Here is a 17,993-nt window from a genome sequence, read left to right as displayed (position 1 = left end):
GGATGAATGTTGTGCATTGGAAGATCAGTGGAACATGTAAGCTGATAGGAAAACGGTTCAGTTTTCCTTCAAGCATTAGGTAAATGTACTGTGGTAGTTGGTATTACGTCGTTCCAAAGTCGATTGCACTTACTTTTATACAACTCTTAAGTAATTACAATATTGCAATTAGCTGTAGACTTTACCTATTTGATTTCTGACATAGCGAATATACAACGTCTTCCTTGCTGTTATTTTGCTGGCAACGTTTTGTTTGCTATAATATAACATATGCTGTTCCACACACAATTTGTTTCATTTATTTATTGCAACACACGTATTAGGAAATAAATCGAATTAGCGACATCGTTTGTAATGTATTACGACAATCATGTATGATGTTCGTGATGCATGAGCTGCTTCCGTTATTGACCTAAAGTTAGTTACAAAATCGAGTATGTTTGTATATTGTAACACTTTTCAATTGGGAGTAAAATTCTCATAATAACAGACGAGCAGAAAAATTCCATTGCTATCAACGCGCTTATGGAAATTCCGAATCGTTCTACATCAAAATTTCAATGAACTTTTATTTAACAAGCTGTCGATGATGACCGTCAAACAACACGCAATGAACCAGTGATACGAAGATGGTCCAGGTACACTGTGTGATCAAAAGTATGCAGACACCTGGCTGAAAATGACTTACAAGTTCATGGTGCCCCCCATCGGTAATGCTGGAATTCAGTATGTTGTTGGCCCAGCCTAAGCCTTGATGACAGCTTCCGTTCTCTCAGGCATATGTTCCAAAAGGTGTGGCAAGGTTCTTTGGGGAACGGCAGCCCATCCTACACGGGGTGCTGCTCTGTGGAGATGTGACGATGACGGTCGGTGAGGCCTGGCACGAAGTCGGCGTTGCAAACATCCCTTAGGTGTTCTATAGGATTCAGTTCAGGACGCAGTGCAAGCAAGTCCATTACAGGGACGTTACTGTCGTGTAACTGCTCCACCACAGGCTGTGCATTGTGAACAGAAGCTCGATCGTGTTGAAAGATGCAATCGCCATCCCCGAATTGCTCTTCAGTAGTGGGAAGCAGGAAAGTGTTCAAATAATCAGTGTAGCCCTGAGCTGTGATAGTACCACGCAAAATAACAAGGGTTTCAAGCCCCCTCCACGAAAGACACGACCGCACCATAACACCACCGCCTCCGAATTTTACTGTTGGCACTACACACGCTGGCAGATCACGTGATCACATTCACCGGGCTTTCGCCGTACCCACACCCTGACATCGGATCGCCACATTGTGTACCGTGATTCGCCAGTCCACAGAACATTTTTCCACTGTTCAATCGTCCACACCGAGAGAGGCGTCGTTTGGCATTTACCGGCGTGATGTGTGACTTATGAGCAGCCGTTCGACCATGAAATCCAAGTTTCCTCATCTCCCAACTAACTGTCACAGTACTTGCAGTGGATCCTGATGCAGTTGGGAATTCCTGTTTTGTGGTGTGGATACAAGTCTGTCTATTACAGATTACTACCCACTTCAACTGTCGGCGGTCTGTCAGTCAACAGACGAATTCAGCCTGTATGCTTTTCTGCTACAAGTGTCCCTTCACGTTTCACCTAGCGATGTTTAGGAGTGTGGAAATCTCGCGTGCAGACGTATGACACAAGTGACTCCCAATCATCTGACCAAATTCTAAGTGCGTGAGTTCCGAGGAGCGCTCTATTCTGCTCTCTTATGATGTCTAATGACTACTGAGGTCGCTGATATGGAATGCCTGGCAGTAAGTGGCAGCACAATTCAACTAACATGAGAAATGTATGTTTCTGGAGGTGACCGGCTGCTTTTGATCACATAGTGTAATTAGCTAAAATTTTAACAGCTGGAACAAGTTTTTTGCGAGGGCCCCCGGGGTGCGAGGCCGTCAATGGTTGTCGACGTCGCCGACGCCTAAAGCCACCACTGTAGAATATCTGACAATAAATCACTATTAAAATATATCGCTCTAAAACTGGCAGTATATTTACAATGTGCACCTGATATTTTTATAGGCCGTTACGTCGATAGCGATGCTTTTTTCGATTTATTATAGCTGATCATAGTTCTTAAGTATAGATACATCGGATTCCCGATATTTTTTAAAATCTCAGCTGTCCTAGTCCTCCATGAGATCGAGAAAATAGTAGATACAGGTACCAAGGTAGATGTGTTCCTTGACTTCCGAAAGGCATTCAGTACAGTTGCGCACTGCCTCGTAATAAATAAAATACGAGCGTACTCAACATCAGACCAACTGTTTGATTGTACTGAAGAATTTCTAGCAAACAAATCTCATATTTACAATCTGCACCTGATATTTATATAGACCAGAGGTCGATATCGATCCTTATTTCGATTTATTATGGCTGATCGGAGTTCTGAAATATCGATACGTCGAATTCCCGAAACTTTTAAAAATCTCAGCAGTCCTAGTCCTCCACGAGATCGAGGAAACAGCGTACCTCAGTGGAGTAAAGGGGACCATAATTCTTCGCATGATACGTAAAAGGCTTAGTAGACACCGTCGACAGTAGCATGAGGATTTTCGCGGAGCTGTTGCATACATAATAATTGCAATGATCGACAGTAGAGGCGACATACAGGAAGAATTTCAGAGGATCCTTACCAGATAGGACTGACGGAGTATATCAAAAACTTAAAGAAGGGCAGCACGTTATGTATTACTGCGAAATATGGGAGAGTGTGTGACTGAAATGATACAGGATTTGGGCTGGACATCATTAAAACAAAGGCGTGTATCGTTGCCACGGATTCTTATCACGAAATTCAAATCACCAACTTTCTCCTCCGAATATGAAAATATTATGTTGACACCGTCCTACATAGGGAGAAACGATGACCACGATAAAATACGGGAAGATATAGGTGTTCGTTGTTTCCGAGAGCTGTCGGAGATTAGAATAATGTGGAAGTCTGAAGGTGGTTCGATGAACCCTGTGCCAGGCACTTAAATATGGTTTGCAGAGCATCCATGTTCATACATAGATAGCTAGCTGCTGCGAATGGCAACTGACTCACAATTAAAGCTGCCATCCATCCCGATCTATCGAGACCGTCACCGTTACGGACAGTCTTTACCCGATATGGCGATCAGACTCAATTTAGTCCCGATTTAGTAAGATAGTGTTACGAGCTATTCTCAAGTACTAAAGTAACGCCATATGCTCGCACAACATGTAGGTGTAGTCTGAGTTAGAACCGTGGTCTAGGGGTAGTGTCTTGGATTCATAATCAAAAACGGGTTCGGTCCCGGGTTCGATCCCCGCTACTGCCTAAATTTTGATAAATAATCAGCCTTGGTGACCGAAGACTTCCGGCATAAGAAGTCAGCCTCATTCTGCCAACGGCCTCGTCAAAGAGGGCGGAGGAGCGGATAGAGGTTCGGGGCACTCTCTTGTCCTAGGGGTGGGTAATTGCCCCTAAAGGCGGAAGAATCAGCAATGATCAACGACATGAGGATGCAGAAGGCAATGGAAACCACTGCATTAAAGACACGTAATGTGTATCCACAGGACATGTGGCCTGTAATTGAAGAAGTGTCTTGATGATCTCTCCGTTGGCAAAAGATTCCGGAATAGTCCCCCATTCGGACCTCCGGGAGGGTACTGCCAAGGGGGAGGTTACCGTGAGAAAAAGATTGAATAATCAACGAGAGGATAACGTTCTACGAGTCGGGGCGTGGAATGTCAGAAGCTTGAACGTGGTAGGGAAACTAGAAAATCTGAAAAGGGAAATTCAAAGGCTCAATCTAGATATAGTAGGGGTCATTGAAGTGAAGTCGAAGGAAGACCAGGATTTCTGGTCAGATGAGTATCGGGTAAAATCAACAGCAGCAGAAAATGGTGTAACAGGTGTAGGATTCGTTATGAATTGGAAGGTAGGGCAGAGGGTATGTTACTGTGAACAGATCAGTGACCGCCTTGTTCTAATCAGAATCGACAGCAGACCAACACCGACAACGATAGTTCAGGTATACATGCCCAAGTCGCAAGCTGAAGATGAGCAGATAGAGAAAGTGTATGAGGATATTGAAAGGGTAATGCAGTATGTAAAGGGGGACGAAAATCTAATAGTCATGGGAGACTAGAATGCAGTTGTAGGGGAAGGAGTAGAAGAAAAGGTTACAGGAGAATGTGGGCTTGGGACGAGGAATGAAAGAGGAGAAAGACTAACTGAGTTCTGTAACAAGTTGCAGCTAGTAATAGCGAATACCATGTTCAAGAATCACAAGAGGAGGAGGTATACTTGGAAAAGGCCGGGAGATACGGGAAGATTTCAATTAGATTACATCATGGTCAGACAGAGATTCCGAAATCAGATATTGGATTGTAAGGCGTACCCAGGAGCAGATATAGATTCAGATCACAATATAGTAGTGATGAAGAGTAGGCTAAACTTCAAGACATTAGTCAGGAAGAATCAATACGCAAAGAAGTGGGATACGGAAGTACTAAGGAATGACGAGATACGTTTGAAGTTCTCTAACGCTATAGGTACAGCAATAAGGAATACCGCAGTAGGCAGTACAGTTGAAGAGGAATGGACATCTCTAAAAAGGGGCATCACAGAAGTTGGCAAGGAAAACATAGGTACAAAGAAGGTAGCGGCGAAGAAACCATGGGTAACAGAAGAAATACTTCAGTTGATTGATGAAAGGAGGAATTACAAACATGTTCCGGGAAAATCAGGAATACAGAAATATAAGTCGCTGAGGAATGAAATACGAGGGCAGTTCAATAAGTAATGCAACACATTTTTTTTTCTCGGCCAATTTTGGTTGAAAAAACCGGAAATTTCTTGTAGAATGTTTTCAAACATTCCCGCTTCGTCTCGTATAGTTTCATTGACTTCCGACAGGTGGCAGCGCTGTACGCAGCTGTTAAAATGGCGTCTGTAACGGATGTGCGTTGCAAACAACGGGCAGTGATCGAGTTTCTTTTGGCGGAAAACCAGGGCATCTCAGATATTCACAGGCGCTTGCAGAATGTCTACGGTGATCTGGCATTGGAAAAAAGCACGGTGAGTCGTTGGGCAAAGCGTGTGTCATCATCGCCGCAAGGTCAAGCAAGACTGTCTGAACTCCCGCGTGCGGGCCGGCCGTGCACAGCTGTGACTCCTGCAATGGCGGAGCGTGCGAACACACTCGTTCGAGATGATCGACGGATCACCATCAAACAACTCAGTGCTCAACTTGACATCTCTGTTGGTTGTGCTGTCACAATTGCTCACCAGTTGGGATATTCAAAGGTTTGTTCCCGCTGGGTCCCTCGTTGTCTAACCGAATACCATAAAGAGCAAAGGAGAACCATCTGTGCGGAATTACTTGCTCTTCATGTGGCTGAGGGTGACAATTTCTTGTCAAAGATTGTTACAGGCGATGAAACATTGGTTCATCATTTCGAACCTGAAACAAAACGGCGATCAATGGAGTGGCGCCACACCCACTCCCCTACCAAGAAAAAGTTTAAAGTCATACCCTCAGCCGGTAAAGTCATGGTTACAGTCTTCAGGGACGCTGAAGGGGTTATTCTGTTCGATGTCCTTCCCCATGGTCAAACGATCAACTCTGAAGTGTATTGTGCTACTCTTCAGAAATTGAAGAAACGACTTCAGCGTGTTCGTAGGCACAAAAATCTGAACGAACTTCTCCTTCTTCATGACAACGCAAGACCTCACACAAGTCTTCGCACCCGAGAGGAGCTCACAAAACTTCAGTGGACTGTTCTTCCTCATGCACCCTACAGCCCCGATCTCGCACCGTCGGATTTCCATATATTTGGCCCAATGAAGGACGCAATCCGTGGGAGGCACTACGCGGATGATGAAGAAGTTATTGATGCAGTACGACGTAGGCTCCGACATCGACCAGTGGAATGGTACCGTGCAGGCATACAGGCCCTCATTTCAAGGTGGCGTAAGGCCGTAGCATTGGATGGAGATTACGTTGAAAAATAGTGTTGTGTAGCTAAAAGATTGGGGAATAACCTGGTGTATTTCAATGCTGAATACAACAACCCCTGTTTCACAAAAAAATGTGTTGCATTACTTATGGAACTGCCCTCGTAAATAGGAAGTGTAGGGAAGCTAAGACGACATGGCTGCAGGAAAAATGTGAAGACATCGAAAAAGATATGATTGTCGGAAGGACAGACTCAGCATACAGGAAAGTCAAAACAACCTTTGGTGACATTAAAAGCAACGGTGGTAACATTAAGAGTGCAACGGGAATTCCACTGTTACATGCAGAGGAGAGAGTAGATAGGTGGAAAGAATACATTGAAAGCCTCTATGAGGGTGAAGATTTGTCTGATGTGATAGAAGAAGAAACAGGAGTCGATTTAGAAGAGATAGGGGATGGAGGATTAGAATCGGGATTTAAAAGAGCTTTGGAGGACTTACGGTCAAATAAGGCAGAAGGGATAGATAACATTCCATCTGAATTTCTAAAATCATTGGGGGAAGTGGCATCAAAACGACTATTCGCGTTGGTGTGTAGAATATATGAGTCTGGCGACATACAATCTGACTTTCGGAAAAGCATCATCCACACAATTCCGAAGACGGCAAGAACTGACAAGTGCAAGAACTATCTCACAATCAGCTTAACAGCTCATGCATCGAAGCTGCTTACAAGAACAATATACAGAAGACTGCAAAAGAAAATTGAGAATGCGCTAGGTGACGATCAGTTTGGCTTTAGGAAAAGTAAAGGGACGAGAGAGGCAACTCTGACGTTACGGCCAATAATGGAAGCAAGGTTAAGGAAAAATCAAGACACTTTCATAGGATTTGTCGACATGGAAAAAGCAAGCTGTTCGAGATTCTGAAAAAAGTAGGGGTAAGCTATAGGGAGAGACGGGTCATATACAACAACCAAGAGGGAATAATAAGAGTGGACGATCAAGAACGAAGTGCTCGTATTAAGAAGGGTGTAAGACAAGGCTGTAGCCTTTCGCCCCTACTCTTCTATCTGTACATCGAGGAAGCAATGATGGAAATAAAAGAAAGTTTCAGGAGTGGAATTAAAATACAAGGTGAAAGGATATCAATGATACGATTCGCTGATGACATTGCTATCCTGAGTGAAAGTGAAGAAGAATTAAATGATCTGCTGAACGGAATGAACAGTCTAATGAGTACACAGTGCGGTTTGAGAGTAAATCGGAGAAAGACGAAGGTAATGAGAAGTAGTAGAAATGAGAACAGCGAGAAACTTAACATCAGGATTGATGGTCACGAAGTCAATGAAGTTACGGAATTCTGCTACCTAGGTAGTAAAATAACCAATGACGGACGGAGCAAGGAGGACATCAAAAGCAGACTCGCTACGGCAAAAAAGACATTTCTGGCCAAGAGAAGTCTACTAATATCAAATACTGACCTTAATTTGAGGAAGAAATTTCTGAGGATGTACGTCTGGAGTACAGCAATGTATGGTAGTGAAATATAGACTGTGGGAAAACCGGAACAGAAGAGAATCGAAGTATTTGAGATGTGGTGCTATAGACAAATGTTGAAAATTAGGTGGACTGATAAGGTAAGGAATGAGGAGCTTCTACGCAGAATCGGAGAGGAAAGGAATATGCGGAAAACACTGATAAGGAGAAGGGACAGGATGATAGGACACCTGCTAAGACATTAGGGAATGACTTCCATGGTACTAGAGGGAGCAGAAGAGGGCAAAAACTGTAGAGGAAGACAGAGATTGGAATACGTCAAGCAAATAATTGAGGACGTAGATTGCAAGTGCTACTCTGAGATGAAGAGGTTAGCACAGGAAAGGAATTCGTGGCGGGCCGCATCAAACCAGTCAGTAGACTGATAACCAAAATAAATAAATACATTGCACTGAGTGATTACAGCAGTTTATTAGATTGAAGTTGATACTAGACGCCACTGTAAGCCAGATCTGTGGGCGATCTAGACCTGAATAGTGATCAGACTCGCAATAAAACCCATCAAACGTCTGCACTACAGCTATGGCTGATACCCACGCTCTCTTTACGGATATAAGATAATGAAAGACGACATACACGAATTCAACGTTTTGAATTGGTCATCCGTTTATAGTGAAGCCTATTCAACATCTACAATAATACCAGTCTGAACATTGCTTATTCCTTCGGAGTACAGCCTCAGATAATGTCTCCGACCAATACCTTTACTGGTTTATAACTCTTAAAACTTAACAACACGCGGACAGGCCATGGAGGCCCAACCGTACTGACCCTCAGCTCACAGGCGTTACTGGATGCGGTTATGGAGGGGCGTGTGCTCAGCACACCGCCCTCCCGACCGTATGTCACTTTACAAGACCGAAACCACCACTTCTCAATCAAGTAGCTCTCAGTTTGCGTCACAATGGCTAAGTGCACCCCGACTGCCAAAAGCGCTCGCCAGGCCGGATAATCACCCATCCAATTTCTAGCCCAACCCGACAGCGCTTAACTTCGGTGGTCTGACATGAACCGGTGTTACCACCGCGCCAAGCTGTTGCCTTTATGATACTTAACGGAATGAAAAGACAGAAAGGGAGATTAGGATTTATCTTCATCCTGAGCGACGAGTTCATTTTCGGCGGAGCACAATCTTTTTTAAAGGAATCGTTGCGTCAGTAAGCTTATATGAGTATTATGTTCAGTTTAAGAGCCAACGATACTCTCGCTTTATTTGTCACTTGCTGTTACCCGCTGCTTCGTTCGCATATCAATACTTTTGTTATGAAGAGTGACTGTGAGCATATAAGCTAGTAATTGTAGAAGACGTCAGAATACATAGTAGCGTACAGACGCATGTATAAAGAAAAACACATGCAGCGCCGTTATGTAGAATGTGTTTCTGCTATTTTGCTGTATGTCGAATATGAAAGCATGCATTATATTCTCCAATTACATTTAAAAAATGCCTCGACTTAATACATTCGTTAGAAGTAGAGATTCTAAGGTTGTCTCTGGCTCGCCTACTACAGATTTGAGATTTCGCCACCAGAGCAGCACATACCAACCGTTTCTCCTTTTGAATTTAATCCGTTATTGTGTCTACATTATTGATAAATCTCCCTGTTATGACTAATCTACGATTAACATAAGTAATATATCATAATTAAATTCAGGCTGACCAGACGCCTCCTCGTTCCACATGAAAAGTTTCGTCTCTGTTTGTCAAACAGCCTCTAAATGATGCCGTCGTTGTGTCTGCAAGTGTCTTGGAAGCTATAACCTCAGCGTCTAAATTCTGACGAATTTGCGACTGTTCTAATGTCTCTGCAGCTCTTAACGCCGCCTGACGCTGTGCATCAAAGTTCTGGCGGACGTTATATTGCTCTGAGGTCTTTTGGATTCGAGTGACTTCCGCAGCTTGAGCTCCCTTAATTTATGTGCTAAATCAGACTTACAATTGGGAGGCTTACAGTAATAGTTTTAAATGTAGATCTCGGGCTTAGTGTCACATTTTATTTGTTACATCTCCAACAAACGTCTCCAGCAATTCCAGGTGACGTAGGAACTCAATGTCACAAGCCATGCTCACAGTAACATCGGATTGGCACTGTCACTGGATAATCTACTAACACCGACAGTGGCCGACCATTGCGCCGGTGCCGTCAGCATACCACTACCGCATACCACATTAAAAATGTTATTAATGCTCAATAGGTAAGAATTTATAAAGTAGCCCACGGCGTTCCTCAGGCCACACGCTGTGTATTATACAGCTGCCACCCACGGCTGGGCTTGCGTGTCAGCAAAATTAAATGAAGTACGCGTATGGCTTTATTGACAGGGAGACCCCGGTTTGGATGTTCTGGAGCTTGTGACGTCTTTTTATTTGGCGCAGTGTGGTGACTTGAATATTGTTGATATCAAACTAATGAGGGCAAAGCATACTACCACATGCGAATAGAGGAAGAAAAACCACACAGGTGGGAACTGAACCGCGGAACCCAGTAGCGTGTAAGATCAATGCTAACCAGATCAGAACAAGCTGCTAATGCACGACACTCTGCGGCTAGAAAGTGACGGGTTTGTGGCTGATGTTAGTACGGAAATATGGGTGAAACACATAGAGGATTGTATAAACGTTGCGTTCCCTACGTTGAGTCGTGTTATGTAGAAGATATCAAGCAGTAAAAGCATTTTCATAAATATGGTAAAGTGCAAAAGTAAAAAAAATAAATAACTTTTTCATAGAGTAGTAAATTTTCCGTATTTGGCATCAAATTCTTCAAATAAATAAATGTGTTTACTACGCGCTTCCTACAGTAGCTTATGTCCTTCTTCAGCTTTCAAGCTATCTTCATACAAAATTTTATCCAAAAGGTTCAGCGGTTTAGTCGTCAAAACGTAAGAGACAGAGTTACTTTTGCATTTGCAATATTATTAGGGATTATTGACACTTCTTTGGTAAACCGAATTGAGAAGTACCACTCGACAAAATGACAAAACACAGTAAGCTCACAGTAACGATTAACGGCAAACTACTTAGTATAGTACTGTTTTTGAAAGTTGAGTAGCTTTAAAATACAGTCAGCTTACACGTACTTTTTCTCTCTTCATCAATACAGTAATTTTTCTTAATATAAAAATCAAATAGAAAAAATCGGCCTTCATTTATCAATATACAGCGACACTTCTCTTAATTTTAATACGTTAGGTCGCTTGTAATACATTTTACGATAATTCGTAATTTTGAATTCCAATTTCTATTGCTCAAGTGTTTGCCATAAGAATAATGAACTTTACTGAATAGGATTCTATTCGGGACAAATCTTCGTACATCGTACGTATAACGTGTGTCTCATGTAATTAACTAGCTCCAAGGCTCACTAGTAGTGGCCCCTCTGTTTGTACTAATGAAAATATGTGTTCGCGGAATTATATAACTGAAATGGAGTGTCACAACAGGTGTGAACAGGTGACACAAGATTTCACACCACATGCAGAGTGCAAAAATTAAAACAAACCTCAAAGGATTTTTGCACATGGCGTTACAAGCATTCACATCAACGTACCTACTTGAAACAACTACATACATTATGTTTAAGAGATATATAGGTTGGTGGCATGTTAACTACACAATATTTCAGCAAGGCAACTGCTCGTCATCCTCATGTGCATTTTTCAGAACATCAGCCGCCGCAATGTCGAATACTATTTCAGTTGGCAGAGCCTCAAACAGAACATTTAAAACATTCTTAGGAACTCGGTTCAGTCAGATGGTTCACTCTGTAAGACTTAAGGACATAAAGACCAATTCTACTGCACATTGTACGTAACAAATAGTCCTCAAAAATTCGATACATTATCTGGAACCCAGGAAGATAATAACACACAACATTATTAAATCCGTAACATTATTTTCATGAAGACGAAATATATCTCTTTCATTGTTTTCTTGCATTACATGAAAGTATTAACCAAAGCTGTGTCTCACAAGGTAAATTTTAGAAACAAAATATGGAAGAAGATTAACAACTACGTTGTTATACAGTTTCTCCTGGACTGGTAGGTTGTAATGAATGTTATATTACGTTTTTTTCGTTGAAAAGAGTTACGATGATGGAAAAAATTTTTGTTTAAGTATGTATAAATACTTGGATATTGTAACAGTTCATCTTCAGTGTCTGTACTTATATACAGATCCTGGGAATTATTATTTTTCCATAAATTGTTTCCAAATGTGTTACTGACAGAAGATGTGTTGCTCACGGAAGGATCAGAGCGAAGTTACTTTATATTCTTAGTACCTCAACCAGTTTACACGTACTTTAAATAATAGAAAAGAAGCGTAGTCACTATGTCTACAATTATAGCTCGCTCTTATTTACCCAACGAGTATCTGCGTAGAATTTTCTATGACAAACCATTATATTATCTCGTTAATGTCACGAATAAGCCATAAAGAAGTGGATATTATATTCCTTCACAAACCGAGAAAAGAATTCAGACGACGGGCTTGTAATATGCAGTATGAAGATAGATGTACGAAGTCAACATTTACACCGTTCTCATTCACTATGTTCACTTTAGTTGAAGCACTATAACGAAGTGATATTAAGACATTAGGAGAAAAATAGATCCTAACAAAAGAAATGTACTTGCCTCATTAACTCCGGCTTAACTGCAAGGTCAAAAAATGTCATTATTGGGCGAAAAAAAAACTTCGTTTTGAGTCAACTTGGACCAGAGACGCATGGGACGGCATGTTTACGCACAGTATTGTTTACAGAAAGTTCAGAAGTTTACCACGCAGTGGACGTTTCCTTTACCTGTCTAGATATGAGAGAGAGAGAGAGAGAGAGAGAGAGAGAGAGAGAGAGAGAGTGAGAGGATGGTAAGATTGTTCGTTACTGACATTCCCTGTTAGTGAAAGGAAGTTTGACATCAATGTTGCCGAGATCGATGTTCTTAGATACTGGGCTCTGGCTTGTACGGCAATGTACAGTATGATTTTGAAAGAAAGAACTCAAAACTTACCTATGTTAATTAGGATAAAAGCGTCCAATCCTTAACACACCTCAACAATTTTCTTAGGCATAGCGGTTGAGTGACCAGAGAAATAATATTTGCAGTACTGTCATATTTTCGAATATTGAAATAGTAAGCTATCCTAGACGCAAACAAAAAACGTATGCTTCATCAGTCACTGAAGCTTTACCTTTAAATGGCGGAATAGAATGCGTGACTAATTTTCCAGATCCGCAGGTTACGATTTAAGGACATGTTCGAAGAATGATTTAATGCCCCTTTGGCGACGTTGTTAGTAATGACGGGGGAAAAGCTCAGATTGAACACGAAAAGTACGGAAGTAGTCGTATCCTTTTCAAAGGATCGAAGCCTTAAAGTTCCTCAATTGTTTCTGGGAAACGAAAGCAAATTCCAGGCTGGGTAACCAGACGGCGCTCATAACCTCTGCCTTCATGAATTCGAATCTATTGTCTTTCTCAACCACTAAACCACTCTCACGAAAGGCACATATCCGAAATTACGGGTTGGCTACTGATATTGTGCCTACACCATTACTGTGAAGTTTATGTTCGTTTATCAGAGTGAGCACGGTTACACGACATCCATGTGTCCGGAAAGCAGGAGAGCCGATGTATTATAATTGAAGTTAAACTTTCTAAAAGCTGTATACATAACACCACTGGATAGAAGGACATCAAATTGCAACTGAATATTATCGGAGAAGGCGGAAAACGTATGGCAGATGAAAAATAAATGGTTACAAAATATAGCAATAGATGGCGCTCTAAGCAATATAATTTAATAGTGGTCGACTATAAAAGACAAATGAATCATACAACAATGCAAAAAATGTACTTTTGAAGTTAAACCAACTGTACTACTCAGTGTGCATGGGTGCACAGGTGCAATGCTGATAGTTATGTAAGCCCATCCAACACGGCAAGGTGATATCACATCGGACGGGAAAAGTCGGTTTTTAATTGTCTTTAGGCCCAAAACCGAATAAAAAGCATCAATCACATTAGTTTTTAACTGTCCTGAACCAAAAACCGTATAAAAATCATCAATAAAAATCGTATCTGATTATTAATTTCCGTGTCACTGGTGCAAAACGTTTTCAGTATGCTGTTTACTGTTTCCTGCAACAAGTTAAAATCGAGAAACAGTATGTTCCACAACTGATAGACATGTTTCCGGGGTGAAGTTCAGAATGTGTTGCGCAATGCGTGCCTTCAATGCGGCTAAGTCTGCAATCAGAAAACTGAATACAATCTTTTAGATAGCCCCACCACCAGAAGTCACACAGATTAAAATCATCGGGAAAGCCAGGCTGTTTAGAAGTAGGCACTGATAATTGTAACTTTTCCGAACTGGAGCTTCAGCAGCTGCTTAACTGGATTTGCAATGTGCTGAGGTGCGCCATCTCGCATAAAAATGTTTCCATCTACACATCCACGCTGTTGGAGAGCTGGAATGACGTGGTAGCGCAATACACACTCATAGTGCTTACCAGTGATGATACAGGTAACAGGACCAGAAGAACCTGTCTCTTCGAAAAAATATGGCCCTATGGCAAATGATGCCGTAAACCCGCACCACACAGAGACCTTTTCAGGATGAGGTGGTATTGGTTGATTTTGGTGTGGATTTTCCGTTGCCCATTTTCCACAATTATGTGTTTCGATATATCCTCTCAGATGGAAGTGGGTTTCGTCTGTCCACGAAATCTTTTATGGCCAATCATTGTCCACAACCCATGGGAGCAAGAAATTCCAAAGCAAAGGTCTCCCTTGTTGGCAGGTCAACAGGAAGCAACTAGTGCACATGGGTAATTTTGAATGGACAGCAAAGAAGGATGTTTCATAGGATGCTACGCACTGTGCTCACGGGTATGTCCAATGTTCGGCCAGTTCTCCGTGCACTATACGTTTCCACACCACCACTCCTCGCCTCCTGCACTGCTGTGGCCATTGCTTCCACTGACGTCGAATCAATTCGTTTCCGCGATCCAACAGATTGCGCACCAAAAGACCCCAATTTCCAGATCATTTTCTCCAGACCCACGGCAGTCATCTAATCACTGCCTTTTTTCAAGCCCTTCAGTGTCCGGAACTTCTGCAGAGTGACGTGTGCACAGTTATCACTCTTGTAACACAGCTTTACAAGCAAAGAGCGATCCTGCATTGAGACAGTGATGGCAAACGTTGCAGACGCGAAAGGAGGAAAAGCCGTGTACCCGTCGTGATTATACCACCTCCCTTGGGTCGTGCGCAAGACAGGTGTCTTCATTTACGTATTCTGACTCATACAGCGCATTCTATGATCAATTTTCACAATATTTTTTTTCTTCCGCCATACGGTTTCCCAATTCTCCGATAATTTTACGTTGCAATGTGACGTCACTCTGACAAGTGTTGTTATTTGTACCGTTTCGAAAGTTCAACTTTAATTATAATCACCACGTATTTCCAGCTTCCTGCTTCACACAACGATTCTACATAAAATGTCTTCAACACTGTACTGAGGAAAAAGGTGAAGCTGCTCACATAGACTATGTATTCTCAGAAAGTGGTTAAAGCAAGAAATTCTACATTGTTACTTATATGTATTAGAACTAAACTACTGCCGTTTTACTACGCTAAATTTACTTCATCATGTATGTTATCCTGTAATAATTTATTTACCTATGGAATGAGAGGTCGATACCGCCTAATGGCTAATCGCAGAACGGTATTTGTGAGAGTAATTAACCTGGTGGGAACAACAAGGAACTGGACATAATAAATAGTGTCATCATGACCTTCTGGAAAAAATTTGTAAAGACAGTTTTTACGGTATTCCGACACATCGGAGAGAATATTTAGTATATGCTGCATTTTTATTAAAATAATTTTTATATTTGTACAGTATAACTAAAGAATATTGCAAGAAATACTATCCACGAAAAAATTACTTCTAGAGGCATACTGAGAAAAAGATACTCCTAAAAGGTTAACAAAAACAAATTAAAATCAAATTTTGAGATGAAGGCGACAAGATTATGGCAAGATGCTGAGTAGTGTGGAGTTTTGTGGATTGGTTAAAAGTACAACGAACTGCTTAGTAAGGACTAGAGACAGAGAAGTCACCTCAATCCGAAAAATGAAGAGACTGCTTAGAGGAATACTGTTATTGACCAAGGAGAGAGTTGATCTCTGAGAAAAAAATCATTCCGGCAATACATTGATCTTCCGCTATGCACCGACCTGAGACAGTCATAATTCAGTAAACACACCACTTGGTGGCAAAGGTGTTCCATGCAACAGTGCCAATAACTCTCCCATAAACCATACAGCTCCTTGTGGATAGAAGAATTAGTATATGTTCCACAGAAACAACCATTATAATTCACGTTCATGATTTAACTATGAGGCAGTACTGTAAAATGTGCTAAACTCAGAGCTGTAACAAAGAAAGGGAGCGCAATCGTTGGCATTGTAAATGTAAATTTAACATTAACAGAAAAATCTCTTTTCTAAAGAAAATTTAAACAACATGTGACTGGTGCCGAATATACAGTACAAGTTATTTTTTTAAGATTTTATAATCACTATCGATAGTGGAATTAGTACGAGTGGCTAGGAAAGAGCAGACTACAATTTTGTAGTACGTATTAGAAAGTAATAATTCATTTATAGATCATCTATGAAGACAGAGCGGATATAGCAATTATACTATGGCAAGAATTTACATTGCATGTATGAAAATTGTCGTAAAAATGCCACAAGCGAAACAGGATATTATGAGAAGCAGACTACCCTTACGACGATCTCATATAGTTCTGGAGGCTTATATAGGAAACAACAAGGGTAATATAGCACTATATGTGTTTTCTTCCATACAGACTGCTGGGGTGACTTATTTCTTGTTTTCTAGTTTGAAGTAAAGGTTTTTGTTGGAATATTTTGCACATGGCAATTGCTAAAGCATTAAAACGAAGTAACTGAAAGCTACAGTTGTTACTAACAGTGTTGTAATCATTGAGTGAATCATGATACTACTGTGAATGCAGTAAATATCATTTTAGTGAAGAAATCAGTGAATATATGAGTGAGGTTTTTTCGGTTATAAACGTTAAAGATGCGCCTACGCTAGCGGGACACATCACAAATCATTTCTGCTTACTGTGAAGTAATTTTGTATGATGAGGTTCCTAATTTCGTGTAATATTAAACAACTGCCAGTGCTGTCATCCACATCCAGTCTTCAGTTATTATCCTGTAACAGTTCAACACAAAGAAAGTTTCGAACGCAAGAAATATCATCAAATTATAACCAATCTGCTGCCAGTAATGTGAGCGCAACTCTACGTAAATTTATTCAGCACTCACCATCCAGTGCGGGGGGTAGCACCAGCAGCTGCAGCGTCAGCAACATTAGAAGACGGCTCTCCATGTCTCAACACATATCACAGAGTCAGTGTCACACAAAAAGTCGTTAGGTAGGATATTTTCACACGCAGGCGTTTTGAATAAGGTAATATTTACGGGAACGAGACGCTTATCGTACGCAAACACATTACGACTTTGGGTTTGTTACCTTCTCTGCCGAATAAGAGAAAAAGATGCAGCGTACTATCGTAAACAGATATGATTATCGGCCTACACGTACGCTCAATCACAAGCTGGATAAATTACAAATATATTATCCGCAGTTTTGAAACAGTCACTTGGCTTTCGTAGAATAAAACAGCTGATGTGAATCGTTTGGCTCGTCTACATAAACTGTTCATGAAGATATGGGACGTGGAATTTCCTTTAACAGAACTGATATCTTAGTCATAAGTCGTTACACAAACAGTGTTCGGTCTGTAAAGTGGGCTAAATTTCTTTTACGAAATTGGTCTTAGTACGCAGTTCACTGACAAATCAGCGTCTTTTAAAGTTCATTTTACTATACTAGTTCCGTTTGGAACTATCTGACCGACTGTCACTTGCTATCGGGCAGCGCGGTGTGATGGATCGCGGCGGCCCCAGGACGCGGAACGTGTGCGCGGCGGGTCAGCCTACCTCTCCCACCGCCCGCCTGTCGACGCGACGCCTCGGCCGCAACTGCCGGCTGCCGAACTGCGGCGACGCTCGCCAGCGACCGGCCTGCCCTCTGCCGGGCCGCCTGCGCTCCAGCACCTGCTGCACACAACGGGCCCTCGCTTTTCCCTAGGCGGTCGCAAGCACACGTCGGGCGCCGAGCACCCAGAGACCATAGTCAGCTCACAGTTACTTAAGGAATATGCAAGAAATAATGCGGGAGCACCTATTCAGCCAATCTCCAAGACATGTAAAAGAAGCAGACAACCACAGTTGCCAGATCTTCATATCCGCCAATACAACACTTGTCTTTCCCATTTTGATGCATTTTCAGACGGCTAGATAACCTGTGGAATCGTTCACTGACATTGGTTTTAAATCTTACAGTTGCGTGGTTCATTGTTAATGTGTTA

General features: G+C 41.7%; 1 protein-coding gene across 1 annotated transcript in view; it reads right to left on the bottom strand.

Moving 5' to 3' along the window:
• LOC124799592 (zwei Ig domain protein zig-8-like) overlaps positions 1–17,544 on the bottom strand; it is a 163,243-nt gene extending 145,699 nt beyond the window's left edge. The window contains exon 1 of the mRNA XM_047262933.1: positions 16,885–17,544. Coding sequence (XP_047118889.1) covers positions 16,885–16,948 — 64 coding nt within the window. The 5' untranslated portion in view covers positions 16,949–17,544. The remainder of the gene's footprint in view (positions 1–16,884) is intronic.
• Positions 17,545–17,993: the final 449 nt, after the last annotated feature.

This window comes from Schistocerca piceifrons, chromosome 1 (assembly GCF_021461385.2).
Source record: "Schistocerca piceifrons isolate TAMUIC-IGC-003096 chromosome 1, iqSchPice1.1, whole genome shotgun sequence".
NCBI classification, from domain to species: domain Eukaryota; kingdom Metazoa; phylum Arthropoda; class Insecta; order Orthoptera; family Acrididae; genus Schistocerca; species Schistocerca piceifrons.
This window is presented reverse-complemented; position numbering and strand designations above follow the sequence as displayed.